This window comes from Dicentrarchus labrax, unplaced genomic scaffold (genome assembly GCF_905237075.1).
Source record: "Dicentrarchus labrax unplaced genomic scaffold, dlabrax2021, whole genome shotgun sequence".
NCBI classification, from domain to species: Eukaryota; Metazoa; Chordata; class Actinopteri; family Moronidae; genus Dicentrarchus; species Dicentrarchus labrax.
In genome coordinates this window covers 5,383,979-5,411,401 of record NW_026136716.1, presented here as the reverse complement: position 1 = coordinate 5,411,401, position 27,423 = coordinate 5,383,979, and the positions used below count along the sequence as shown (strand labels likewise).

The 27,423-nt window shown below is 41.4% G+C and overlaps 1 protein-coding gene across 5 annotated transcripts in view; it reads right to left on the bottom strand.

The window, feature by feature from the left end:
- The window catches only part of spega (striated muscle enriched protein kinase a), a 46,804-nt gene that overhangs the window by 14,657 nt on the left and 4,724 nt on the right, over positions 1-27,423 (bottom strand). The window contains exons 1-22 of one of the 5 annotated variants that reach the window (XM_051427405.1): positions 20,441-20,817; positions 18,054-18,096; positions 17,106-17,273; positions 15,873-15,971; positions 11,940-12,090; positions 9,870-10,745; positions 9,226-9,674; positions 8,072-8,218; positions 7,347-7,529; positions 4,974-5,137; positions 4,293-4,381; positions 3,952-4,127; positions 3,674-3,857; positions 3,431-3,504; positions 2,918-3,076; positions 2,644-2,833; positions 2,172-2,401; positions 1,958-2,077; positions 1,755-1,859; positions 1,464-1,670; positions 1,204-1,327; positions 352-524 (exon numbers count right to left, since the gene is read on the bottom strand). In XM_051427405.1, coding sequence (XP_051283365.1) covers positions 352-524; positions 1,204-1,327; positions 1,464-1,670; positions 1,755-1,859; positions 1,958-2,077; positions 2,172-2,401; positions 2,644-2,833; positions 2,918-3,076; positions 3,431-3,504; positions 3,674-3,857; positions 3,952-4,127; positions 4,293-4,381; positions 4,974-5,137; positions 7,347-7,529; positions 8,072-8,218; positions 9,226-9,674; positions 9,870-10,745; positions 11,940-12,090; positions 15,873-15,971; positions 17,106-17,238 — 4,033 coding nt within the window. In that variant the 5' untranslated portion in view covers positions 17,239-17,273; positions 18,054-18,096; positions 20,441-20,817. Of the gene's footprint in view, positions 1-351; positions 525-1,203; positions 1,328-1,463; positions 1,671-1,754; positions 1,860-1,957; positions 2,078-2,171; positions 2,402-2,643; positions 2,834-2,917; positions 3,077-3,430; positions 3,505-3,673; positions 3,858-3,951; positions 4,128-4,292; positions 4,382-4,973; positions 5,138-7,346; positions 7,530-8,071; positions 8,219-9,225; positions 9,675-9,869; positions 10,746-11,939; positions 12,091-15,872; positions 15,972-17,105; positions 17,274-18,053; positions 18,097-20,440; positions 20,818-27,423 lie in introns of those variants that run through there. The other 4 variants (XM_051427406.1, XM_051427407.1, XM_051427403.1 and 1 more) reach the window with 4 other exon arrangements.

The following is a 27,423-nucleotide window of genomic DNA, read 5'->3' as shown; positions in this document are numbered from 1 at the left end:
TTTAAAGTTATTTTCTTCATATATTGTACAACTATAAGTTATATTGTAACTTCCTAAAAAAGATACAAAAGCACTTTGAGGATGCTGACATTTTTGTATTTCTAAAACCTTAATCCCATCAATGAAGAGACAGTCACAAGAAAGGAAAGTCTCAATTTTAAAACACTAAAGTCATTTTTAGAGAAGCTATTCTAAATTCATGGTCCTTTACTTCAAAAATAGCAAAAGCACAACTTAAATTACAAACAACTTGCCCTGGTTGGCATTTACTGCTGCCAGGAGTAAGTAGTAAGTTCTTTGGATTCAAGCTGAAATGCTAAATTTATCATGTGGTGCCTGAACTAAACTGACCTGCCATGGCCAGCTGAAGCGTGCAGAGGTCGCTGCCAAACTGGTTGCTGGCCGTGACCACCAGCTGCCCGACGTCTGTGCTCCTGACTCGCTGAAGCTTCAGGGTGTGTTGGTCGTCGTCAGGCATGCTCATCTCATACATCCCCGGTCTGTTGACCAACACCACCCCCCTCCTGGTGAAGACAGAGGCAATTTATCACTATTAGAGCTACAGATTAGCAATTAAAACCAAATATTGTTGTATTGACATTTTGATTTTGCACATACTCTGCAAACAATGACTGATATAAACACAATCAAGGATACTGACGCTCACTGAATTCGATATATACAATACACACTTGTTAAAAGAGACATGCATTTTTACTGACAAGTAAAAATTCATGTTTTGGTCCAAATGTATCAAAGAATTAAACACCAGGTAGCAACGCCATGTTGAGGACCCTGCAGACAGAGAATAAAGCTTTCCTCCAAGAAGCCCCCCCGGGAACATGTGCTGGAACATCAAAAGCTAAATTCAATCAAATCTACATGCATGTGAACCACCGCACAGCGGCTCCTGCTATTTTTCTCTAATCTTTATTGGTTAACATGTCATATCCTAGTTTACAAAACTATGATGAGAATAGAAATGTGATGAAATCCAGCAGTGCTGTGGCTCCTGAGAGACTTCTTCTGTAGGGCTTTCTTTGTTAGAAATGAGCAAGAAATCAGAAACTGTTTCAATATTTAAACAAAGATTCAAAACTCATCAATTCAGCAGGAGCACGTACACACTCTCAGTTCCATAAAAAAACCCTCTCTGCGCACTATCCTTTACAGACAAATCTGTAATGTGATGGAGGAACCAACCTTTTCCAGGTGACAACTGCATGCACGTGGTTGAGTGTGATGGTGATGTTTGCAGGTTGGTTCTCAACCATATAAACAATGTCAGGTTTGTCCAATATGATCGGTGCTTTCCTCAAATAGGGTCCTACAGGGGTAAAAGATTTTAAAAGATATCATCAAACTCTTGGTGAGCTCATATATCAAAAGTCCAGTGTGTAATATTTAGGAGGATCTATTGGCAGAAATGGAATATAATTTAAAGCCTCCCTCTGCTTTGTTACCTCTGTCCAGCAGCTGGACCAGGTCAGTCGAGGCTGATGGTTTACTCGATGTCTTCCCGGTGGACGTCAGGACTCTGAAAGCGTAGCGAACTCCCTTGGACAGCGAGGTGACAGTGTAGTTGGTGTCCCTCAGATTAGACGCCACGACAGACCACTGGATAGAGCCCAGAGGCTGCTGCTGGACCATATATAGCAAGGAGCCGGCATCTGCAGACACATGTAGTGTGTTTAGTTACTAAATCTGGTAGTGAGGTGCTTAAGATGGAGAGAGAAGTCACATAATGAACCTACCAAATGAAGAATCAAGCCTCTTTGGTCTCTTCCAGCTCAGGCTTATAGTTTTCCCTGTAATAGCCTCTATCACTGGAGGACCATCGGGGGGGTCAGGAACGATGTCTGTTTCCAAATGAATAAACACATCAATATATACGTATTATATGGGAAATATTGTATTCACTCAGTTATAGCAACAATCATTAAGCTTCCATCTCTACCTGTGACGTATAGATGTGCATAGCAGGTTGCTTTGCCCACTTTATTGGAGATGACAGCCTTGTAGACGCCCCCATGAGCATGACAAGCGCTCCGAATGACCAGACTGTGGACATCCCTGTCTGAAGAACAGACACACAAGTTTCTTATTTACTATTCCCCACCGCCCCTTTAAAAATTGGCTTAGCTTTGCTTGTTATCGGGTCCTTTACTTACACTGGGTCATTTTGCGTTCTTCGCTGCTCTCGATGGGCTTGCCGTTGTGGTACCAGCCGATGGTTGGATACGGCAGGCCCGCCACCTTGCATTTCAGCACCACCTCTTTGCCTTCAATCACCTCCACATCAGCCAGAGGTTTGACAAAGTCTGGCATGGTCCTCTTCTCCACCTCGCTCTCCAGCACTTCGGGCTCCTCGGGGATGGATGGCATCTTTTCCAGCTTGGCCCTGGAGGAGGGAACGAGAGGTTGGTATTAAAAATCCGACGTACACTGTAAGAATGACGGGTTTATTTTATTTTTGTCATGTGCATTGGCTGGTTTTCTTTCCTCCTGAAGCATTTTTCTTTGCCTTTGAAAACCAAAATGGCTCCTCTGACTTTTATACAGACAGCTTGGTTTTATTTTCAAAGCCTTTAAAGTGACACAATGGCTCACAGAGATGTTTTCCATATGAATGACTTGTCTTACATGTGAGACGAGATGGCAGCACGAGGTTCTTGCATGTAGAGCTCAGCGGTGCATTCAGACTTTCCATGAATGTTTTGAGCGACTGCTGTGTAGAAGCCCTCTGTGTCGCTGCTAACGTGGGTGATGACAAGTGAGTGACGACCTCCCTCTTGAAGGATGCGTACATTATCGCTCTCCTCCACTCTTGTCTCTGAAAGAACATTAACGTGGAAAATAATCAAACAAGGCTGAAGCGTTCGTAGCTAGAAGAGCACATATCAGACTCTACACTTACCAAAATGCATCCATGTGACTCGTGGAGCAGGCGATCCACTCACTTTACAGTCAAACCGGGCAGTGCGGCCTTCGATGACCTCCAGGATGTCTAGCTTTCGGGTGAACAGAGGCTCCTTGGATGGGGTGACCTTCAGTTTTGCGCTTGAGGTCAGCTCCTCTGTAAATGCATCGAAACGATGCTAAGTAGCAAGTTCTTCCTGAGGCACCTTTAAGCTTCACTAATGTGTCATTTACTCAGTTTTGTTTTTATCTCTACTTTCAGTAAGCAAATAAGTAAGTAAAACTGATTTATATAAATCTATTTATATTTCACAGACATAAGTCACAAAGTTTTTTATCAACTGTAGTAAAGTTGGAATAAAAAATCTTTTTAATTCATCAACATAATTTGAAGTTATCCAACTAAAAGTCAAACAAACAAACCTCCATGGGTTAAGCTAAGGGGAACAGATATAAATATGTATTTTCCCTCGTCTCTAGAACAACAGGCATTACAGTATCTGTAGTTCACCTTTGGCAGTACTCAGCTTGCAAACGTATATTCCACTATCATCCTCGTGTACTGAATTCAGCAGCAGACGGCACCTGCGATGTAAAACAAAACAGCCTTTGAGAAAATAATTCATCTGAAAAACTATCAGATAATCTTGCAAAATTATTGCTTCACTGGAGATCCGCAGCAACCAACATTTTTCCAGGCCCTCACACATAAGAAAAGGCCATTATTTACACTGTTTAACACACATAAACACACCTCTTGCCATCAAAGTGCATTTTGCAGTTGAGCAGCGCCGGCTGGATCAGCTTCCCATTGGACAGCCAGTCCACATCGACGTCTGGAGGTCCTGTCATGTGACACTCGAACATGGCCGACTCGCCGGCCCTCACCGTCACATCTTTCACCTCCCTGGTGATATTTAGTGCTGTTTGTGCAGCTGCTGATAAAAACACATACAAAGAACAGCAACAGTTAAATATTACAAGGTATTTATTACAACATGATTAATCTAGACAGATTTTTTCATTGCTTACCTTTCACATCAACTCTGCACTCCGCTTGCTTGGATCCGTACTCGTTGATGATCTTGCAGACATAAAGCCCTGCATCTGACCTCTGAGCTGAGACGATTCTCATTTCACTGGTGCCATCGTCTGTCTCTCGCACAGCAAAGCGCCCCGCTGTCTTCAGCGTAACTCTGTCCTTCAACCTGGGTCAATATAAAGTGGATGTCACAGACATTTATACTCAGGTGTTTAATGGAGGGCTGTGTGTGTGTGACAGGGAAACAGTAAGTGACCTTGGTTGAGGTAATAGCTTCATGTGTCTACAAAGATATTTGTCTGCAATAAAGCTTTCAGTAGAGGTGTCTTACCAGTAAACCATGGGTTTGGGCTGCCCTCTGACCTTTGCTGAGATGATGACATCTTGACCCTCAGTTATCCCCTGGTCACACGGTGACACCTTTTAAAGAATCACAATACAGCTGTGTATAAAACCTTTTTAAGGTGTCAGGGTAGCAGCCCAAATGTCATTTGAATGTGAGCTGAAACAAATGTTTTCAGGTACAGTACAAGCTTCTGAAATACTAATCGTTTCTGCTTGTTTATAACAGAAAATAATTAAAATAGTAAATTGAATATTGCTGGGTTTTGGTCAGACAAAACAAGCTAATTGAATATGTCACCTTAGGGTATGGGAAATTGTTATGCTAATGTCTGACATATTTCTGACATTTTACAGAGAAAATAATTGTTAAATCAAATAAATAACTACAATAAATAACTGCAGCCCTAATTCCAACATAAAAACTATTTCAAACATATATACAAACATAAGTTATCACAAAAAATGGAAATTTCTGAAGTGTCTCAGTCTTGTTGATCAAATTGGATTCCAATCCATTCACCTTATACAGTAGCTTGCTTTTTTGGATCAGTATTGGGAAAATAAACACAATTTTGGGGGTGTATGCATCAACAATGTTGGTGTGCAGCCAGACCTAAAGATCAGGTTTGAAAAACGAATCTAGATGTTGCTTCTGAGCCCCTCCTACCTGAAACGAGGGAGGTTCTTTGAAGTGAACACTTTTAGTCAGAGCAGGTGAGTCCCCGAGCTCCATCGCCTCCTCCTGAGGGCTCAGATACTCCTCGTCTGACTGGGTCGGACTACTGACTTCCAAGTCCCCGGCTTGTTTCCCACATTGTATGTGGGTTGGCTCTGATAGAAAAAGAGAATGATACTGGACATAAGTATTACAGAATTTCAAGCACAGCTACATCTAATTCATGTTTATTTGGGTTCATGCAGAAGTTAACTCTCATTTGCGCACTTCTTAATTTATGTAATTAAGTGCAAATCTCTTTGAAATATGGTTAACACGCCACCAGGGTGGCTCGTTAGACCTTTAGATGGGAACAATCTGTCAGGGCTCTGATGTTTACAGTCTTTACTTGCTTTTCTGGAGATTACTATCTTTGCCAACATGAGCAGTTGGCAACAAAGAGCGGTGAGTTAGACATGAGTGGGCCACGTGTACCCACATACACACACACACACACACACACACACACACAGGCACACACAGGCACACACACAGAGCGTAGGGACCACTCTGAAGTGACCGTAACCGAACAGATAATGAATTAATCCCTTAATCCCTGACCCAATCATTCGCTTATTCCCATGGAGTTCCAGAGCAGACGCTGTGTCTGGACTCCTGGCAGCTTCTACTAAAGTCAGAATTAATTCACCGCTGGATAGAGAAATATAAAAACATCGCCACCCTACGGTACCTCCATTTAGACTTTCTTTCTCTTTCTGCCTCGTTGCTTCTTTTAGTCTCTGCTCCTCACTTTCTCTGTAAGACCTAAAACTCAGACGTCTGACATAAGCAGATAACACTCTGACAACCGAAAAAGAATAATATCCACCAGTGGAACAGAATTAAGATGTCCTCCTTTGAGGAGAAAACAACAGTAGAGTGGATAGATAAACATGAATAAGTACCGCTATTAAACTAACTCTGCAGTCTAAAAAAAGAAAGGAAACAAGTCATCCACTGTAAACTGCAGGTGAAAGAAGTCAGGCTTGTCCATGCTGAAAAACATGTACAAACCAATGTATATAAGCAAGAACTGACTTGTAGCAATAAAACTTTAGATTTAGAGATTTCTCTTTACAGAGAAACATTGTTTATCCTCAGTTATTACATTTAAGTATGTAGGTATTCTGATCATGCTGACATTAAAAAGGAAAAATAATAAAATAACCTACCTAGTGTCACATCTCTGAGCGGCGTCTGTGCACCAGGGGATAACTCCCGGGAGTATTTACGTAAACCTGCCAACTCTTACACAACTGCTGCACTGTCCGAGCCAGCTAACCTTCCTTTTCAGTCTCATCCTTTTATTCTCTCCTCTGCTTCCCGTCACTGTCACGTCCATATTCTGTAACATTCCTCACATCCTGAAGCTCACACAATAGCTCTGGAAAGTTAAACATTGTTCATTAATGAATTTCCTTCACCAAATTGAGGTTTGTTCCTCTGTAGCCTATAAATCATTCTCTCCCTCAATTCTGGCTCTGTTTTCTCGGCTAAAATGACTCAAATAATCTCCCACCACATTTTGACAACTCCAAGCCCTGCAGCGTGAAATCTAGAGGGATGAAAAACTCCATGATTGAAGCAGTAATCTCACACAGGGACATAAAGCAGACTGCAATTACCCGAGAGAACAAGAGCGTTGCTAAAAATACTCCTGCAAGTTAGACTCCACTGGCCTAATATGGCAACACAGGCCCCGTGCTGCTGGCGGGACAGAGTCAGAGTGTACGCTCACATTTGTTGACAAAACTAGAGAAGTGCAGGTTGCATTTACAAGAGCTGAATCAACGCTCTGGGAGTGGTACAAGCTTTTCACACACACCCCGTACAATATAAACACACATCCACCACAGGCACATTTATAACAGGAACTTTTTCCAAACGGAATATTTATTTAGTTTACTCCTGATTCTGAATGCCATGACTGCCTTTAAGACTCGGGAGACCTTTGTGTGACAGGGCAAGCCTGCGTTTTGAATCCACTCCGACAGGGAGCTCAGTGCCTTTAAGAATTAATGGGTTGCCATGGCGACTATCGCTGCGAGGAGCCATGGTCGGGATGCTGAGCTCCAGCGGGCCTTTGTAGTCATTAAAACAGAATGTCAGGCGGAGGAGGGCTGGCAGTGGATTAAAGCGAGTTTGTGTGTGTGAGTCAACATGTTCATGTATTTCTAGGACAGTATCGTTTTCATGTGCCCCAACGTCTCTGTCTTCATTTAAATGTGTGTTATGTGCTTTTAAATGTGTCACTGTAACACCAAATCTAACTTGCTAATCCCTTTTGCATGCTGGGATATCCCTCCATCTCTGGCCTCTTCTCACCTGATTGGATATAGAGCGTGGCGACGCAGGACGCGCTGCCGGCCGGGTTGACAGCTACGACGCAGTATGACCCTGCGTTGCTCTGCCTCATCTGCTTTATCACGAGACTGTGTTTCTCACCCTCAGCCTTAACCACATGGAAGGCATCGCTCCGTATCTCCGTATTATTCATCTTCCATGTCACTGAGGAGGCAGAGAAAAACACATTCACACAGATGACAAACACCCAATAAAACCTCCCACAGAAAACCAGATATAGCACAATCCACCTTACAAAGATGTGTAATGAATAAAGCAAGCAGGTTTTGGTTTTTAAAGATTATCACTGGAAAACACCAAGATTTTATAAAAGATGGATTTAAACAAATGTTTTGACTTATTTCCAGACATAAAATAACTGTAACACAGTTCACTTCCAGTTAACAAGGCTCCTAAAAAAGTGAATAAAAAATTATGAGAATAATGATTATCTCAAAATGTACCTATAAAACTAGTAATAAACGACTGTATTCAGCTATAGTCTTGACTGATGAAACAAATGCTCTCTTCTGTCACATGGAAATTTGTGGTATTTCTTTTATAATACAATTTTTATTTCTTATTTACAAAATAGAGAAAAAACAAACATACAACCCACCAAAAACATACAAAATACATACAAGAAAAAAGACAAAAAGAAAGAGCCTTTGTAATCAATTCTGTGTGCAGCACGTTGTCAGTTGTACCTGTAGGGGGCGGGCTCCCAGTGATGATGCATTTCAGTGTGACCTCGGTGCCACTGGATGCCGTGGCGTCCTCAAGAGGCCTCTCAAACCTAGGGCCCTCAGCTGGCTCCTCATCAGCAGACAGGTAGGAGTCATCAGATGAACCCCCTGTAAACGACAGGTCAGGTTCATGTGAGCCTGTCTGTGCTCTGTCTGGTTTCACAAATGGGTCAGGCCTCAGAATTAGTCATGGGCTAGTTTCTTTTTCTGGGTCCTCATGTAAAATGAGTTCTATCGATGAGTCTGGGCCCCCGCGGCGAGTCTGTGTGTTAGATTAATGTTTCATAGCAGACAACATAATAGATACATGTTCTACTTTCTTGTTCAGTTTTAGTATCTATCCGTATCTATATCTTTTATGTATTTGAAGTGATGTATCTGCAGTTTGCACTGTTCTGTTTTTAATAAAGTTATTCATTTCCAGTACGTACACCCAACCCCTTTGCCTTGTAACCTTTTAAAAACTAGAAAAGTCATTTTTTTCTTCAAGTACTGCTTATAAAACTGCTTAAGGAAGCCATCGCAAAGACACTACTACAATGTTTGTATTGAGACTGAGATATTTTAAGTTGTGTCGGTATGTTGTATTCCACACTGTCCCTCAAGGACAAAAATTCATTAATCATCTCATGACCATTCAAATGAATCTTCTACAGTAGGTTGGGAACCACTCACTCAGACTAATAGAGCCAAAGTATTACTCTACATATTTGAAGGAAGTTGGCTCACAAAATCCATTAAAAAAAACCCAAAACACATAGCTACAATGTAGATTTCTGAAGGGGCATTTTGACGGTTCAGTTACTGGAGTCAGAAAACCCCAAATGTGACAAAGACACAGAGCCCTATGGGAGTAGAGTTGGGGCATGCAGACAGCAGCCACTATGGTGTGGAACTTCCTCAGAGACCTGTCAGTCGAGGCAAACATACCCCAATATATACTTCCCTGTAAGCCTTAAAAATAAAAAAAAAGACAAAGATACAAAATCCTGATTTTGTTTTTCTAATCTTGAGAGATTTTTAGGGGTTTTCTCATTTTTTGGAGCCAGCAGCTTGTGGCTATTAAGGGTTAACTGCATCACAAGGCCGCTTATGAACAATAAAACACATCCTACCTTCCTCTGGAGATCGGGGTTGAATGGAACGGCCTTTCTTGCTCTTGCGAACTTTCCCCTCTTTCCTTCTGGTTTTGGCTCCCTCGATGCTCCTGTCTGTAACGCAGTCCGTCTCCATGAGTTCATCCTCCACCAGAATAGTGGGGATGACCAATTTCAAGGCTGGACACGTCCGACTCACCTCCGCCTTCCTCCTTTTCAGGAGAGGGCTGATGGAGGGACTGGGTGACGGGGTGAGCCGGGGGGGTTTGGGTGGATACTGGGACCCTGGTTCCCTCACAGTTATTGGGGATGCTCTCTTCCCATGAGGGCTTGGTGATCTAGGGTCTGCTTTGTTGTCCATCTTGGTGTCCCTTTTGGAATCCGGCCCCAGATCTCTGAAGGAGGATTTTAGAGATGTGGCAACAAGCGCGTCTTTGTCAGCTGCTGGAGAGCTTTGTAGGGTTTCCCTGTGTGCAAAGACAAGAAAACTGTTATGTAATAGTGACAAAGTGTGGAATAAATATTCAAGTAGTTTAAAATGTATTTTGATTGGTGTCCAGACTTGTTGACCATTAACCAATCTTACAAAGACAAATACAGGACAGGACACACATACATATGATTTAAAAAAAAACGCATATTCAGTAAAATCTTCTCCAAACCTGGTGAGGCTAGTCCTTGTGGCTGTTTGCAGTGGTTGTCCTGGTAACTGTTGAACTGGTGCCGTCTCCATGGTAACAGAGATTTTCCCTGTGCTTCCTCGTGATGAGCTGTCCACTGGTTTCCCCTGTGAATCTGGCTGTGTCATCTTGCTTCTTTGAATCATCAGATCTTTGCCTTGGGCCTGCAGAGAAATCTGTAATCTGCTGTTCCCTTCCCTCTCCACAACTTTTCTGTCCTCTGCGGCTCGCTCCCTTGCCTCCAACTTTTTAACCACTTGGGGAGGAATGGGCTCTAGTCTCCCCGTGGTCAGCCTCTCTTTCTGCGACAGCTGCTCAGTGGAATACGCCTTCTTCAAGCTTGGTTTCCCCACAAGTTTTTTGATCCGCTGTAGCTCTTCGGCAAATTTGCTCTGGTAGCTCTGGACCCTCTGGGAGTAGCTCGTCTTGTCCTCTAAAGACGAGGCCCGTTGCTTGAACGCTGTTCGCTTCTGGGCTGCTCCCTGCATGATTCGACCCTCTTCTTTGCTCGGGCCTGCCGTCTTCTTCCCGCCATCGTCTGAGTCGAAGGAAGCTGCTCGTCCAAATCCAGATCCAGAAACAGGTCCGACTCCTCCGGGCAGATCCACACTAGCCCTTCGCTCCTCAAAAGCACGGACCTTGTCGAAGATCTTTGGCCCCGCACGGGCCAGTTTGGGTGTCATGACAACACTATTAGCACTTGATATCTGGTCTGTCTTAGAAAATTGGATATCTGAGGGTTTGGTTTTACCCAGGTCTTGGTTTGGGGTACTGATGCTGTTTTTGTGTGTACTGGGAGGTGGTTGGGGAGAAGACAGGGAGGCACGGGGGGAGAGCCCCTGTGATTCATCAGCAGTCCTAGAGGGGTGAGGATTGAGGGGAAATGGAGGTGTGAAATTAGAGCTCTAGTGCAGTTGCTGTAGGATTGGAGAAGTAACAATGAACCTCCATTTGTGTCATTTGGTCTTATGTTTTCATATTCACCAGTGAGTTCCTTGTGTTTTGTCTGTGCTCTTTGTGTCTCATTTTCAGAGAGCAACACATCAGACAGTGTAAAATGAAATGGCAGAGAAAGCAACAGAAATAAAATAACGTTGCCCACATGTAAGATTTCTTAAGAGGTTCTAAGGAACTTAATCTAACTGTGGTGGCGTGGAAGACACTAAAAACAGGAATAACTGGAAATTGTAGGCATGTTGCAGCAACAAATTTTAGATTTACAACATGAACTCTTACAAAATGCCAGCAAAAATACCCCTGCTTTAACTTCAAATACAAAAACATCATGCCTAAAAAGAACCTGCGAATCACTTGATCATTAATTTGTGAGAACATTCATGCTAATATTAGCTTGGATCAAAGCCAGCAACCCATGCATGCCACAGCAAACCTATAAAGATATGGTGTTAATCCAAAAGCACAGGGCTGCTCTAGAAAACATGCAGTGGGTAAAAAGAGTAGTCACAGTTTTCAGAAGTGCTGAATAATACATATTAGCAGATTGTACCATTGTGTCCTTTCTAATGGCTATAAGAAATATTAACAATGATATTTTGTAAGAGCAATCATTGTTAAATTGAAACCAAACCACACACAGCAATAAAAGCACTGAGTCAAAGGAAAGCGTGATATCAAAATAAAAATGGGAAGTAACACTGTATGAAAAAAGCTTGAATATATGAAATAAGAGTAAAAAAATAATGAATTTGTGTAATTTATAACTTATGAAGTACAATTTTTGCGAGTTGGGTCTATGGAGGATAATGTCTTATGTGTCAGTTTTCTTTGCAATTTGGGGTTTGTGGTCAGTCTTTCTTGTTTTTTAGTGGAATCTTTAAAAAAAAAAAAGCCATGTGCTATAACGGCATAGAAAATGTTCTCCCTCTGTAGAGGCTGAACATGCTCCCATAGTAGTCGCTGCCTACTGAAACACTTTCCTCTGACCCCTGAACAGGCCGTGCCAGGTTAGCGTGAGACGCCCGGATCAGCGGTTCCACACCCAGGTGACGGACAGGGGGGCCCCCTTCAGCGGGAGCCCCACCGAGGGCTTGCCTGGCTGGGTTTGTGGGGTCCAAGTGGGACCCCGGAGGGCGGGAGCCCAGAGCGCGGAGCTCTCGCTCCACCACAGAATCATAAGCGCCGGGGAGGGTGGCCCTGCGATCTGAAGCATCTGGGTTATAGTCCATCATCCCTCCTCCCTCACCTGGAGGAAGACAGAGGAAAGAGACTTGATTAGAGTTTAAATCTCTTATAACTGTAGGTAAAGCTTGGAGGATAGGGCTGATGTGATTGTTATTCAAAAAGTCAGTTCATCCATCCAGATAAACTACCTCTCCTGTTCCTCTCAGACCCAAACCCATTAGTTCCTTCTGAAGATGGATGGATCGCAAACATAGTTCAATATAAAACAGCTGAGCACAGTTGTGGTAGTTTTTTTTATCAAACATCACTCAAACAAGAGTAAATAGTGCATTTGACTATTTTAAGCTGTGTATTAATACACTTGGTGGTCTAATTAGTATTTACAGCAGCAGGAGTATGTGTATGGTCATGACTCAAAATAAACTACAGTGCCTGTGTTCATTGTAATTAAGCAACGTATCACCCAGTGCAACAGTGGGGCTCATTGGTGTGTTTTAAATAGATTTTGGATAACAATGGAGCTCTGTGGCAGAGAGGAGTACGATATATCAGACTTTGGCTACACAGGCAGTATGCTGTTAGTAGGATCAATTCATTGTTGGTTTTGGTTGTATAGAACATCATCAGATTGATACTTTAAGAGAGTCAGATGGTGAGAGAAAGATAAACATGATCAACTTAATACTAAACTAACTAACTAATACCAAACTGTTTCAGCAGTGTTAATTGAAAGCTCAATAGACCATTTTTGTTGAATGACAAACCTTTTGTGAATTTAATATCATACTGGAACACCCTTCAGCTCTATTAGTAACACTTTCATTTCTAGAAGTCAGTGTCCTTTTAAATATATTTTATTTCCCAAGCATAAGCATAGAAAATCAAGGCTTATATTTTGTTTGAATGTTTATTTTGTATATAATACATTACTAAAAAAAAAAAGTCTGTCATTGATTAACTGATTGATTCATCAGTACATAGAGCAAGAACCCTGAGCTTGTAGAAAATGATACTGATGTAAAACGAAAAGCAGGAACATCATTAAGCATAAAAAAAAGGGTACGATGGATAAAGAGTCTATTGATTGCTTGAAAACAGGAAATGAAACAGAAAGTGTAAGGGCTACGTTGTGGAGCGTGCACCACTTAAAGAGATCCTCCCACATCGCAAATCAGGTAATGATTGACATTTTAGTGATGGGCAACGGAGACAGGAATGCTTCGGCAGCGAAAAGAAAGAGCAGTCAGCATCTTCCTTTAATGGGGGGGGAAACCTTGAAACAGCGATGGTGTCGAGGATATAAAACGTCAGACTCCTACTGCAATCGCAAATGATACTGACTCAGCGCCACAATCGGGAAACAAACCATATCAGTTTCTTATAAAGCCAAAAATCTAAATGGGAAATCTTTTCAGAGGGGCCACGGAGGAAAATATCACACCTTGACATATTGAGATTCAAAATAGTGTTTTCATTCCTCTGTGAGGCAACTGGGCAGCACATTTTCTTTTCACTTGCAGAACAGGCACATCAGGCTTTTAGTGGGTTGAGGCTAATGGAGAGTGTAATTTTCACATGTCCACTGGATCTGAAAATTGTCCATCTGGAGTGACACAAAACTGAACCTTCTGCAGAAATGCATCTTTTAGGAAGAAAGTGCATCTTGTTTGCATTTAACAAGGCACCTTAGTTTTTGAATGCAGCTGAGGAAACCAGAATCTGTTCCTTAAAGACAACAAATGATGTATCACCTCATCCCTCCCTCATTTGATATTCTTTTTCTATTTTTTTTTTTTTTTGTTGTTGCTTGTCTCTAGAGGGACGTGATGAGGGGGTAGTCAGCCCGCCAACACGTAAGCTTAGAAAGTGCAAACACCGTGTAAAAGCGAGGGAAGAATATAACATTTCTTTGTGGTACAGGAGAAGGGTGTCAATATTTCTGATCTATATTCAGACATCCTGTTGCCTGGTTAGGAATGGGAGGTGAGGGCATGCAGGTTCTGTGACGCCAATGCACCAACACCACTTTAGCAAATTAGTAAACACTCTTTCAGGAATTCTTTAATGCAATGCTGACGGGAAAAGGCTCATTAGGTTATAATTGTTTAATGCCGACCAATCAAGGAAAATTTTTTTTATTTTGCATTAATAGATCATGAGTGAGTGAATCAACATTTCTTTGCCCCCCTTCTTGTCAAAAAGGCTTGAACAAATTTGCCTTTAGTGAAATTGCCTCACACTCCTCACCTTAACAGGATGTGACAGGTCTGGTTTAGGTAATGAGCAAATTAGTGCTGAAACCATTAGTCAGTACAACACTTCATGTAACCAGGAAAGGGCCTCAATGAGATTAAAAATGTTTTTTTGTTGTTTAACAAGCAAAAAACAACCAACATACACTGCTTACATCTGCTCAAACATGATGATTCTGTGCTCATTTCTTTGTAAATGTAATATATTAAGGTTTTCTTTGTGTTTAAATGTTGATTGATGCCCATGTTTTACTATTTCTGATTTTTTATGGAGTAAATTATTAATTAGTTAATTCAAAAAGAGTTGACAGATTCATCTATAAAATAATCATGAGTGGAAGCCAAAGAAGAAATAATAAACAGGGTAGCAGTCTGGACTGTGACCAAAGTGGGTGATGGGACACAGATACAATGGCTGCTCCATTTCTAAATAAATGAAAATATGAGTTCAGCATCAGTGAACGTTCGACTCGCACCGACACCAAAGTCATTCTTTATCTTTAGTCACATGAACACAACAGAGCGAGTATTCACTGAGACCTGTGCTGTCCTGCAGAATTATTTCCTGGGTGTATATGTGTATATATAAATACATTTGGTATTTAAGTGTATCGTAAAATATGAGAAACTGATGCAACTAACAATTTCATTACTGATTAATCAAGTTATTGTCCTACATCACAGGAAATTTGCATTGTGCTTTTACCCGTGCTGCATCCATAACAAACATTTCTCACAGTTTCCCAGGTGACAAAAATACTTAATTGACATTAAGATAAGACATTAGATAAATAGAGAAAGGCAGCAAATCCTCACGCTGGAGAAGCCGGAGGAAGCAAATTGCTTTCAATGTACAAAACAGCTTCCTATATATTTTTTGTCCATCGATCAATCAAGTAATCAGCTGATCGTTTCAGCTCTCAAAACCTGTATTTCCACAATGCAAATTGTGTAATAACTTATATTTAAGTGAGCATCTTAACATCCACTTATTGAGGCAAATTCCTTACTCGGCAATAAACCTGAATCTGATGTACTGTAGCTCCATCTCAGCTGATCAACACAGATCTATTGAAACCTAATCTACATTTATATTCTAATTGAATTTAACTGGCAAAGCACAAGTACACAATATAGTAAAGTAATTGGGGCTTTTAGCTTCAACCTCATCCATGAGAAACAGCCTCAGTTTTCTAGGATGTATGTTCCCTGTGGAGCCACACAGTGAGATCCAGACCTAAGACAGGTTCCCTGCTGGAAACTAGGGCAGTGTGTCACACTGTTGCATCACACCATGAGGGATTCATGCATTCTGCCATATCGGATTTTATCCAACGTGTTTGGGCCAAGCTGATAACAACCCTCCATTAAATTTATCAATCTGCATTGAATAATAATTTTGAAGAAGTGTGCTTTTGGCAGCAATGTCGGTGCTGCAGTAAATCATACTGAATATCACCTCATAAATAAGGTTTACAGAGCAGGCTGCACTCTTCTGTTTGCTGTATAATCTTTTGCAAGCACCAAAGTCTACATTTAAAGAGACATGTCAGTTGTGAAGAGCTAGTACAGGAAGTTTTAGGTGAACTACCTGAAGGTCCTCTCCGTCCAGTCTTGTCTTGGTGCCTCCCGGGCCCTTCTTTGGTTTCCATCTGAGGTTCTGTGGTCTCATCCTCTGTGGTCTCAGAGTCTGAAGTAAACAGATGTAAAACACAGCGAGTTAAGATGGAGAAAGAAGGTGGAGGTTCAGGCTAAGAGAAACTGAGGTGGAGGAGAAGAGGAGGCTGAAAACAACAACCTCGTGAAAATGACATTTCACATTTACTTAGTGACACAGAGTTTGAATGGTCCTTGAAAAGAGCCGTTGAGAGCCCCCGGAGTGAAATAAATGGGTTGAAGCTCGAGCGTGACATGAAGCCAGCTGTGGCTTAGAAAAAATACATGGCTGATACATGAAAGGGAGGGGGTGTGCACAGACACTCTTTCCTCGGGGTCGGGATTCATTTGACTTGGGTAATGAAACAGCAGGGCGAGCTTTGTTTCTTTATTTAGACTGACCGCTTTGTTCCTTTTATTTTTACTTCTTTCTATTTAGAAATTCTATAAATATGACCCATTCCACCTGCTAAAATCATTACTCACATCCTGCTCAAACACAATACCTCTTAACCAAAGCAGATTGACAAGTAAATGTTGAAATTGTGTTAAGAATGATTTCTTTTTCACTTTGGAAAAGATGTTCTCATTATGACTCCTATGCTAACTAAGCTAAACTAAAATGTGACTAGATGTCAAAATGATGTGATGACTTCTGGGTAAACCTTTTCAAAGGATCAGCATAAGTGAAACAATATGAACTGATATTTCTGTGCAGCAGTGAAGCCATTTAGAAAAATGACATGATAAACGGGAGATAGTCACAAAAAAATGAAACTCAAACCACGAAAATGTCATACTGTATGTGCCAACAAAAAGAAAGATTCATTCCTTTGACTGTGGTCTTGATTTTATAAAAGCACATTCAAAAACAGAAAAAAACAGACAAGTATGTGGGTGCTGTGGCAGTGTGGACAAATAAAATATTATGGATTTATCGAGGAAGCTGATCTTAAAAATTAAGGACAAGAAAAAACACAATAAAAGGGAAAAGGACAGAGAAACAGAAACCACAGACAGGGTCAAAACAAACTGCCTGAAACCACATCTCTGTGGCTGAGATCACATTACATCAGCAGGGCGAGCAGATGAAGGCAGGGATGGATGGATGAGAAGATACATAAAAAAAAAAAGTGAGCTAAAGATGAATCAAGACAGGCAGGTTTACCATAGCTTTGCTTTCGGCAGGAGCGGAAAACTTCGCTTCCATAGTGGCAGCAAGAGAGGGCAGACGGGAGAGCACCGTTACTATGGAAACCAGCATCTCTCTCACCCACACGACCAATCCTCTTCGTACCCATTTGAGTCTAAAATCACCAGCCAAACTGCTGGGTGGCTGACAGATATGTTTACTGGTTAGAGAGCTCATGAAGGAGGAGGACGACAACCACAAAATGGGTTGCACCCCATTGCGCCTCACATCAAGTCAGATCCTGATTAGATAATTCCAGAAGGTTCTGCCTAATGATAAGAAAGCCAATGTAACATGAACAATCACCATTAAGTCATTACATTGCTAGCAGCATGTGTGCGTTTTCCTGGGTGTGGGTATGTAGATCCACCCATCCGTATCAAATGAAGTTAAATGGCTTGCACACCAGGCGAGGGAAATCGACTCAGCAATGTAATTATGAGGGAATATATTTCACAGCATATAGCTTGTATTGTAATGTAAATATGATTTGGAGTCGAGTAGAGCAAGCCCCTGGTTTGGCTTGGATCATAGATTGCACAAATATTGCCAAATATTATATCATAAACCATCGAGGCCAGACATTATTCACTCAAGGATTTTATGCAGAGAGCCAACAGCGTGATTACAAAAATATTGCTTTGTGGGGGTGGATATACAATAATAAAACCCACTGTCGTTGGTAAGCAGTCAAGCAGTAAAAACATATAGATACACTAAAGCAATACAGATGTTCTACAACAGCAACTTTCATAAATAAAAGAATTATTACAGGAATAAATCAAAAGGGAAGCACATGCTGCTGAAGGCTTAAACACAAAGAGAAACAGAGGAAAAGGCCGGAGAAAATCATAAAGCCACAGTGGTTTAGATTTTTAACAAGAACAGAGTAGAATTGGTGTAAAGCTCATACTGACAACACACCATGGGTAAATCTGCCAAATGTCCGTGTGGAATGCCCAGTTCTCTGAAACAAGATACAGAGGACAATACATTATTTAACAGTAAACACAGCCAAAGATTCTGTTTTACACAGAACGCTAGTGCAAATTGCAAAGGTCCCTTTCACCCAAAAGTACTGTTGTCGTCACATCAGTGTGAATAGTGATAGTAGCATTTCACTTTCAAAATGCTAGATTTGGACTAGAATGTGTTATTGTTTAGAAATCACAGTCAGCACCAGGTCGGTATGTGATCTGTACCTCCTGCCCAATCCGTACCGCACATGTGCAGCTCTCAGCAGAGATTAGAAGGAAGTAAGATGGCTCATTTGTCACCTACTTCCATCATCAGCTCAGAAGAAAAATGATTTTTTAACGTCTTTTGGATGCTATCTGATGAGGTATATGACAAGGTGACTTATATGTTAAGGTACTAACGCTACCTTAGCTAATACAGAAAAGTAAGACTTTTGTTTTTACATTCAGAAGCGAAATAGTACATCGTAACACAACGTTTTTTTCCGGAGCTGATAATAACTGAGGTAGCAAACGAATCAGCGGTCTTGCTTTCTTCTACTCTTGGTTCTGAGTTACGCAGTACCACTCGACACTGACAATCACCTTTTTGTATGAGGTAACGTTATTCAAAAAGGTATAATGATAAAATGTGTTTAATCTAGACCTGAGAGACCTGACCTTGAGAACAGCATGTGTGACAAAATCCCAACTCAAAGGTCTACTTGTTTTTGGAGCTTCCTCCTGGTCAGATCAGTGTGGACCTTTGAGTTGAAATTATGAAATGCCACAGGTACATTAAGACATTTATATATATATAGATATATGTAATAAAAGAATAATGGATACAAGCTTGAAAGTCCTATCCAGTGGCCCATTTCATAAAAGCAATTAAGCTACTCGCACGTAGTTTTCAAACAGTAACGGCGGCACATTTCACAAATGAAGAAAGTTCTACAGTAAGCTTTAACAACTCCATTTGTTCGTTTTTAATTACATTTTGCTTGAAAACATCTAGACATCACACTTTAGAAAAACTATAACAAGATATGATCATATTACGATCAGATTCCACCAAGAGTTGATGAATGAATTATCGCAAATCAAGTTTGTTTTCTAAAAACGAAAAATATCTGGCAAGCTCTCCCAGCCATGTTTGAGTTAAGTGTCCCCTGCTGATAAAGCTGTTGGCGAAAGTGCTTCATGGACAGTCTGTCAATCAGCACCAAGGAGAGCTCCTCAGAATGACTCACTGCTTTGCAGCGAATGGAAATGAAAAAGTAGCAAAAGTGCAAAGTGAAATGACTCATTTCACACTCCCCCCCCCAATGTTTGCTGCGCGCTCCACATTGGTTCATGTTTTTGTGTCAGGCAATTTGATTAACTGTTGCCTGGTGGTAACTGCTGTTTGATAGACTTCACTAGAAGCTTCCATTCGTTGTCGTGATCTCCATTGTTATGGCCTCAGGGCAATCATATCAGCAAAACCCAGCCACAAACGGCAACCCTTTGAAAAGGCTGCATTTGGCAAATACTTCAAAAATATTCTATGGATATAATCCAAATCCTACCAGCATTATTCTCACAAATCTGCTGCTGCATGCAAAAGAACGAGTCTCAAGGGTTTGATATTGATGCAGGATTCAGAGGAGGCAAAGCGACCATCAGAAATCAGCTTTATCCTGTGCTTTGCTCACTTTGTAGCCCTTACGACTGGCTGCCCTGATTCTCATGTCTCCATGGAGTGTAGCCTACTGACACACTTTTCATCTGCTCCAAATTTGTGAAACCTGTTATAAGAATTACTTTTTATATAACAAATCTGTCACGACTGCCAAGGGAAGATACATATTTCATGAGAATGTGCACGGTGGTAAAGCAGAAATTGGCACTGTTTGATGACGTGAAAGTGGATTATTGAGCCTTTTTAGTGTTTCGGTGTGAGGGTAGTGAGAATTCTCATTGCTTATACTGTACTAAAATAAATTTCTCTACCTAGCAACCAGAGTTTTCCTGCGCTCACTTTCTTTCTTTGTTACGTTGTCCTGATTTGTCCTCAATTTGATAATAGACAACAAAGGCGGAAAACAGCAAGCATCACCTCTCTTATCCATACTTTCTTTCGTTCAGCATAAAATAATGGTGCAAGGTTTCAATGACAAAATATTCCTTAAATGTTTATTTTACCACTGTTATCGGTTATAAATCAACACATTTGCATCTCATTACCAGGTAAAGGGTGTGGCATGACCTCCCAGTATGTAAAAACCTACTAATCTCTATTAAAATGAACATGGATGTAGCTTAATAAGACCATCATTAAACGCAGATTTTCCCAAAAAGGAACAAACTCACCTGAAATCTCTTCTTGGACCAGATTTTCTTCATCTCTTCAAGTAGTGCTTCCTGTCAAGCGTGCGAGATTACCTGTGGCATGAGCTCACAAAAACATCCCTAAAACCCGAATAAGCCCAGGGTGTGGCGTCAACAACAACAACAACAACAAAATCAAGATTCAAAACGGGATTCAGCTGCCTTTTGTGCGTGGGTGTGTTTACTCTCCAGTCTGGCAGCAAGACGGGGAGAAAGGGAGAGTGAGAGAAAGAGAGAGGATGCAAATAAGCCGGAGCCAGGTGTCTTTGTGTCTGAGTGTGTATCCGCTGATGTGAACAGCGTCCCTCTCTGACGTAGACGTTGCCTTTAGAGGGGCAATTCTCAGCTGGTTTGTCCAACCCCCCTTCCCCCCCACCCCCCACCCTGCCCGTTCTGCCTCAATCGAGAGCACACTCAGAACAAGAGGAGGTGGGGGTGGGAAGTCTGAGCATAAGGGGTGTGTTGGTCTTGATTGCGGTGATGAGAGCGGAGGATAAAAGGAGGAGGAGGTAAAGAAAAAACGAGGAAGAAAACAACAGGCTTTAACAGAGCGTGTTGACTTTCTTTTTTTTTTTTTTTCCTGAGCAGCAGGAGTGAAAGATGAGAGCGACTGAGAGCCAGATTGAGGCGAGAAAGAGTCAGAGAGGGAAGAAAGAGAAAAGGGAAACAGACAAAGAGAAGAGATGGAGAGCAGAGAGTGGAGGCGAGAGCAAGAGAGGTCGGTGGGGGAAAATATTCAAGAGGGAGGAGGCAAAGCAGAGGGGAAACAGACAGGAAGAGGAAGAGGCATAGATGATAGGATAAAGGGGATGAAACGGCTACACAATAAATGAGGGGAAAGGGTGAAATATGTCTTCTTAGAATTATAAATATGTGAAACCCTCCTGAATACAAAGAAAAACAAATCCTTACACCCTCTACCTTTCAGTCCTTTCTCCTCTTTTCTTTGTTTTCCTCTCCTAGGAAGGTAGCAGCCCTCAGCAAAAACCATAAGCCATCAATTATTTATCTTTACTCCACGTCTGTTAGCTTTAACCAGTGATAGGGTCAGGGTTGCCACAGCCACAAGCAGCCGAGGGCTATTTGGATTTCTCCTGCTGGATTACAGCATGATGCATGTTACTTATTTCAGGTACACATAAAGCAGCAGCTGCAGTTCAACCTCAAAAGAATGATTATTTACATTATGGAGTAATCGTTTAGTCCATTCATTTACGGGAGAAAAACTGCAAAATGCTCCTTTTCCAGAGCCCAATGCTACATTTTCAGGAAATCCTCAGATTGGTAAAGCTAGAACAAGCTAATGTTTGCTATTTTTGCTTGATATATTACTTAAATGATGATCAAATAGTTGACAATAGATTTCTGTCAAGTAACCAATTGAGTAATCACGTCATTAGTCTTTAAAATGTTATAGTAAAAGAATTTGTGTTTTTGGAGCTGCAGAAAAAGTTGCAACATTAACATATTATCATGGGCTTATAAATGGGCAAACAGTCATTTACGTAGACATCCAGCTTTCACAGAGCAACATTTGCATTCATTTGGAGTTGTGCCTCTGGTCACCCGTCCAGATACTGACTTTCCCCTGAGCTCTGTTTTGGTTTCCACCATCTCCTGGGGGAAGTGTCTGGCTCTTTAGTTGCTAAATGCACCACAATGTCCACCATCTACTTGTCATTACAAGCCAGGCAAGTAGCCTAAGCTCGATTTATTAAAGCTGTTATTACCTCACATCACACATCACAGCTGTTTACAACCGAAAGCTTTGCTCCTTCTTCTGCTATCGTCTTATTTTCCGCTCACTGAATCATTGCGTATATACACAATACTGATATTCGACACATAAATCAGACCAAGAGAATATTACAGTTCACTCTACTCCATGATGTCTGATTTGTTCAGCAAACATGACGAGAACATGCCTCTGCTTCCTACCATTTATCTACCTCCTCCTTCAAACCTCTCTCTCTCTCTCTCTCTCTAATACGCACTCTGACACGTTAATTGTTCTTCCAGACACATCTGTGCTCCCGACACCACCTCCATCAAATGAATCTAAAAATAATTACAGGCAGACCCAGACCTCCCTCTCCAACTAACAACCCAGAATCCTCGTCCACATTTCAGCACAGCTCTTCTATCCTCGACTGTTGACTTGCTTTGCTGAACAATGTGCTTTTTGGTGTTGTTAAGTGAGGCATGTTAATGTTTATAGCCTTGTAAACACAGAATCAATATGTGAGATTTACTCCAGCCAGGAATCAGGGGTTGCTCAGTGAATGCTTTTGATTCTGGTCTTAACCTCTTTTTCCCCTCATTCTCCATTTATTGATGATTATCGCTCAGCTGCAAAGTTGTATTTTTTACCTGAAAGACATCGCAAACTAGATTTAAATTTAAACAGTCACCTGCTTTCACTAAGTTCAATCTAGATTCAGTGGATTCGCAGTTTGCAATTGTTATTTTAACAAACCTCCCTCTCTTCACCCTCGCCCACCTCCCACTCCTCCTCCATCCATCACCAGTGAGAGGCACTCGGTCCAGCAGAAAGTGCAGCAATCAATACCAATGCTTTATGCGTGATACGGGATACACCCCCAAGTAACAGTTCAAACGCCCCCGGATCAATAAGCCCATCATAATACAAGATTCCATGACCATCATCCAGGCCAGATACGGTGGGGAGGCTTTCATTTCATGCTGCTTGGAAATATCTCTCAAGAGGTTGTTTTTTTTCTATGCTCACTAAAAGCCAAAACAACTCAGCTTCAACCAATCTCTAGCTGGGACATCATCAAGTATCAGCCATTAAGAGAAGATAATTAGATTTTATTGGCGCATGTCATTTATCTTACTCTGAATCTAGTTTTGTTTGATGGTTTAGGAGGCCATATTGTCCTCTGCACTGCTTAAAGCTGCACATTGGACACACGCCAATCCTCATAGTTGACCTTCAACATGTATCGGTCATGCCTGCGCAGACAAAATCCCGGGGGCATTTCTTTATTATGAGTCAGATTTAAATGTCTCTGTTGAACCAGCCAGATGCCAGATGCAAATTTTGGCTTCTGCAATTTCAGCACAGATGGAGAAATCATAGACACTGAATGACTTTTAAGAAGACTTTGGACAGATGCAATTCAGGGCAAGCTATAGTTTAATTAGCTTAAAACAACGAGAGAGTGAGCAGACTTCACAGAAACCCATTGATTTTGTGACAGGGGCTGCTTTCTGTGGAGCAGCCTTGATGGATGCCTTCCAGGCATACAGCTTTATCAGCAGCAAGTCTGGCATAATCTCTTTGCAACGCAAAACAGATTCTGCTGCTGTTACATCATACTGTGATCACACTGTTTCTGTTTTCCTGTGCAGATCAAGTCATATCAAACCCGACCTTCCACATCATGTACAGCTACTTTACACCTGAAACCAGTCCAAGACTTACTAAATGTACAAAGGAATTGTAAACAACAAGATCATTTGTATTGAAACATTGCTGTATTGATCCACCAATTGACTGGTCACTACCTAAGCTTAGATGTGACCTTCCTGTGATTTCTTGGAGCTATCCTAAGTCTGCCTGGGGTTCATCTGATGAGAACAGAATCTAATGATAAAATACTTTTAAAGAGCAACACAGCCTCTACTCCACATCCTGTACAACAGTAGACTCATGCTGTGTTCTGAGCTGTGTTCCCCGATTTTTCATGAACATTGTCAGCAAAGAAAGGAAAAAGTTTTAAACATTACGGACAAAATACAAAATTTAAAAAGAAAAGGCTGCAACAAAACATCTCGGCTGTTATTCACATTAGACCATAGATTTTCAGTTGTATGAAAAGTAAAGGAGACATGTGTCAGTGGTCTGTTAATCTGAACAAAAGGAGAAGAACTTTAATAAAGCTGAGGCTTCTTTATATGCCACCTAAATCCTTCAGAAGCAAATGTGAGTGGTGGCATGTCAATTCAGTTCATATGGTGAGGTGGTTTGGAAATCCTAAATAACAGTGGCCAATGTTGACAGTCACACTGCAACCCGATCCTACCACCTAATCCTGACCAAATCCCTGAGGGTTCCTGTCAATGACTGTGTACCAGCAGCATGGAACACAAACACACCCTATGCCAGACCAAACACCAGGGAAACAGCTTTTGGCTTTACTCTCACATATTGCCTCAGCTGCCTCATGAGAATAGAGAAACTAATTAATTGTACTGCATCCTTAATCCACTTGAACGTAATATTTAGAGAATGTGAAATCATCAAGCAGCTAAAGATAATCTCTGCCCCAGTATGCCAATGTAAGCCAGTCACAATCCAGACAAGAGGACGGGGTCAATAAGAAATGGCGAGAGCAGGAACACCATGTTATGTATGGTCTATAACAGACACTGACTCAGACTAAAGTTCAACTGCAGCACATTTGTTGATTACAATATTGAGATTAAGGGTATATAACTTTTTTAATATCATTGAATGTAAGTTATTTTATTTTTGGTCATATAATTTCCAGGTATTTTGCATATTTGCATATATAATTGCAGAGTTTCACTTCATAAAAACATCTTGTTAAGTCATTTAAACATAGTACCAATGGAAACAAACCTTTAAAAGCATAATTTAGCTGTAAGTTTCCTCATTCACCGAAGGACAAAATTAGATGTTTCCTGGAAAAACATGATAGATCTTTCTCACAGTAGGGCATTTTGACATGAAACAGTGAGGTAAACAAAAGGTGTAAAGGTGTTACCAATGACCATTTAATGTAGCAGGGCCTTTCCAGAAGGGCCAACATGCACAAAAGTGGCACCCTGACTCTGTTTGACCTGAATGGAACAGAACATTAATTGGTATCATTGGTAACACCATTATTACAACCATTATTATGTAGTTTAAATGTGATCCAGTTGAAATTTTAGAGTGAAGCCTGCAGTAAGAAGCAGTATCCATGAATATAGTTTAGGACTTTGTCGGACGGGGCAAAACAAAGCAGAGACACAACCAGAATCCAATTAAGCAGCAATAATAGCGGCCTCAAGTGTATTACCTTGTTTTCATTTCCATTACAGCTGTTCCACTTAACTGAGTATGCATTTTATAATTCCCTGCACCAGTGTGATCCTTCTTTTACTTCAACTTTACAAAAGGATCCCCAACAGCGTATTTTATGCTATCGTAGACCACATTTTCAGTTGATGTCAGCTCCCACTCACCTTTCTTCTTCTTGCTTCTCGGCCCACTCGCACCTTCCCTAACACCTCTCAAAGCTTTCCGTGCATCGAGCAGCTCCTTCCTCAACATGGCTCTCGTCTTCCTTTGTATGTTCCTTTAAAAACCACTAGAACGTCTACTTCTGCAACCACTAAAACAAGGGGAACTTCCTCAAAATGACTCAAACAGGCCTACTTCTCCCTGTTTCATCTTCTCTTGATGTGATGCCTTTAAAATGGCTTCATCTGCATCATGAAACGAGGAATTGGTCAAGCAAGGAGGTGCCGTCTTAAGATGGCTGCTGGACCGTAAAACTTTGTCTTCCTTAGCCCATGTCTATCTTTCTTGCCCTCACCCACTCTTGCCCCAGTCCTCCCTAACTTTGACTGCCAACTTCAGCGGTCTATTTTCGAGGCTTGCATAGTACAACCCCTCTCAGTTGTAGTGTACTCTCCCTCTGCACCCCCTTTCAGAGAGCCTGTCCCCCCACCCAGCTATAGCAGGAGATTAAACACACCGAACTGAACGACCTTTGCTGTCCTCTGTGGGTCACTCTGCTTGGACTACGTGGAGTTTTGAAACTCTAGTACAAGGCGGACGTGTTGTAATACACCATTAATTATTTGCTACAACTGCACATACATCATGGGACAACGAGACAGTTAACAGGGACACCAGTTGAAGTGATGTGGATCTTGTTCAGTCAGCTAAGTGCTCATAAACCTTGAAGCTAGAGGTGAAAGAAAATAACACTGGAGCCTTGAATGGGTTAAAAATAAAGTTCAGACTGTCTGACTAAATGACTACATGAAATATAGATGTTAACATAGATGCTGTGCATGTGTGGAATTCATGTAATCTAAATATGAATGTGATTATAGATTCTCATGGGAGTTTACTGAGACTGTCTGGTGAATAATAATATCAAATGCTGACCACAGTCTGACTGCAAGTATTATTAGAGCTGACGGTCTTGTACAGTAGCACTGAACCCTCTTTGTCGACCTATCACTCTGCTTTATAGACGTCTTTCAGGTGATGTAACAGACCTTCTGGCATTCATATGCACTGCTGGAAAACTACATCTGACAAATTGCATCTAAACAGCTGTCAACCACACCTCTAACAATCTGTCAAGCCAACTCGTACATTGTTATCTTCCCTTCCCCTCCGGTCCTTTATGCATTGATGTCATCCCCTCTCTTTTCAATTCTCTGCATACCTCTGCCAGCTCTTCCTTTTCCAGGTACTATCTGGGGCTTGGGTGACGCAACACGTACAGTTCTTCTACACTGAGTCTCCTCCTTTCCGGCTTCCATTATAAATGTCTAGACCAGCTTACTTTCACCCTCTTTCACACATCCATCCTCAACATTCAGTACTTCCCTCATATAATGTAACTTTTAATCACATGCTTTTGTGGCATAGTAAATATGAGAATGGACCTTTAAAAGCATCTCAGATTTGAAATGATTTGATGTCAGCACAGGATGTATACGTCTATGGAAAGAAAATAGCTATATAATATATATAATATATATACACATGTGTATGTTCTACCGTGTTACCCAAATAACCGCACAGGTTTATCTTGAAAACCCTTACAGGGTCCCGGCCGCCAAGTTGGAAACCACTGCTTTAAAAAGGTGCAACAAAGTCCAGTTCCAGTGTTATCTTACGAGTAATTGCAAGTCACGTCTGGGATGTTTCATGCTCCTGCGTCACAATACGACAATGATCTTCTATTACA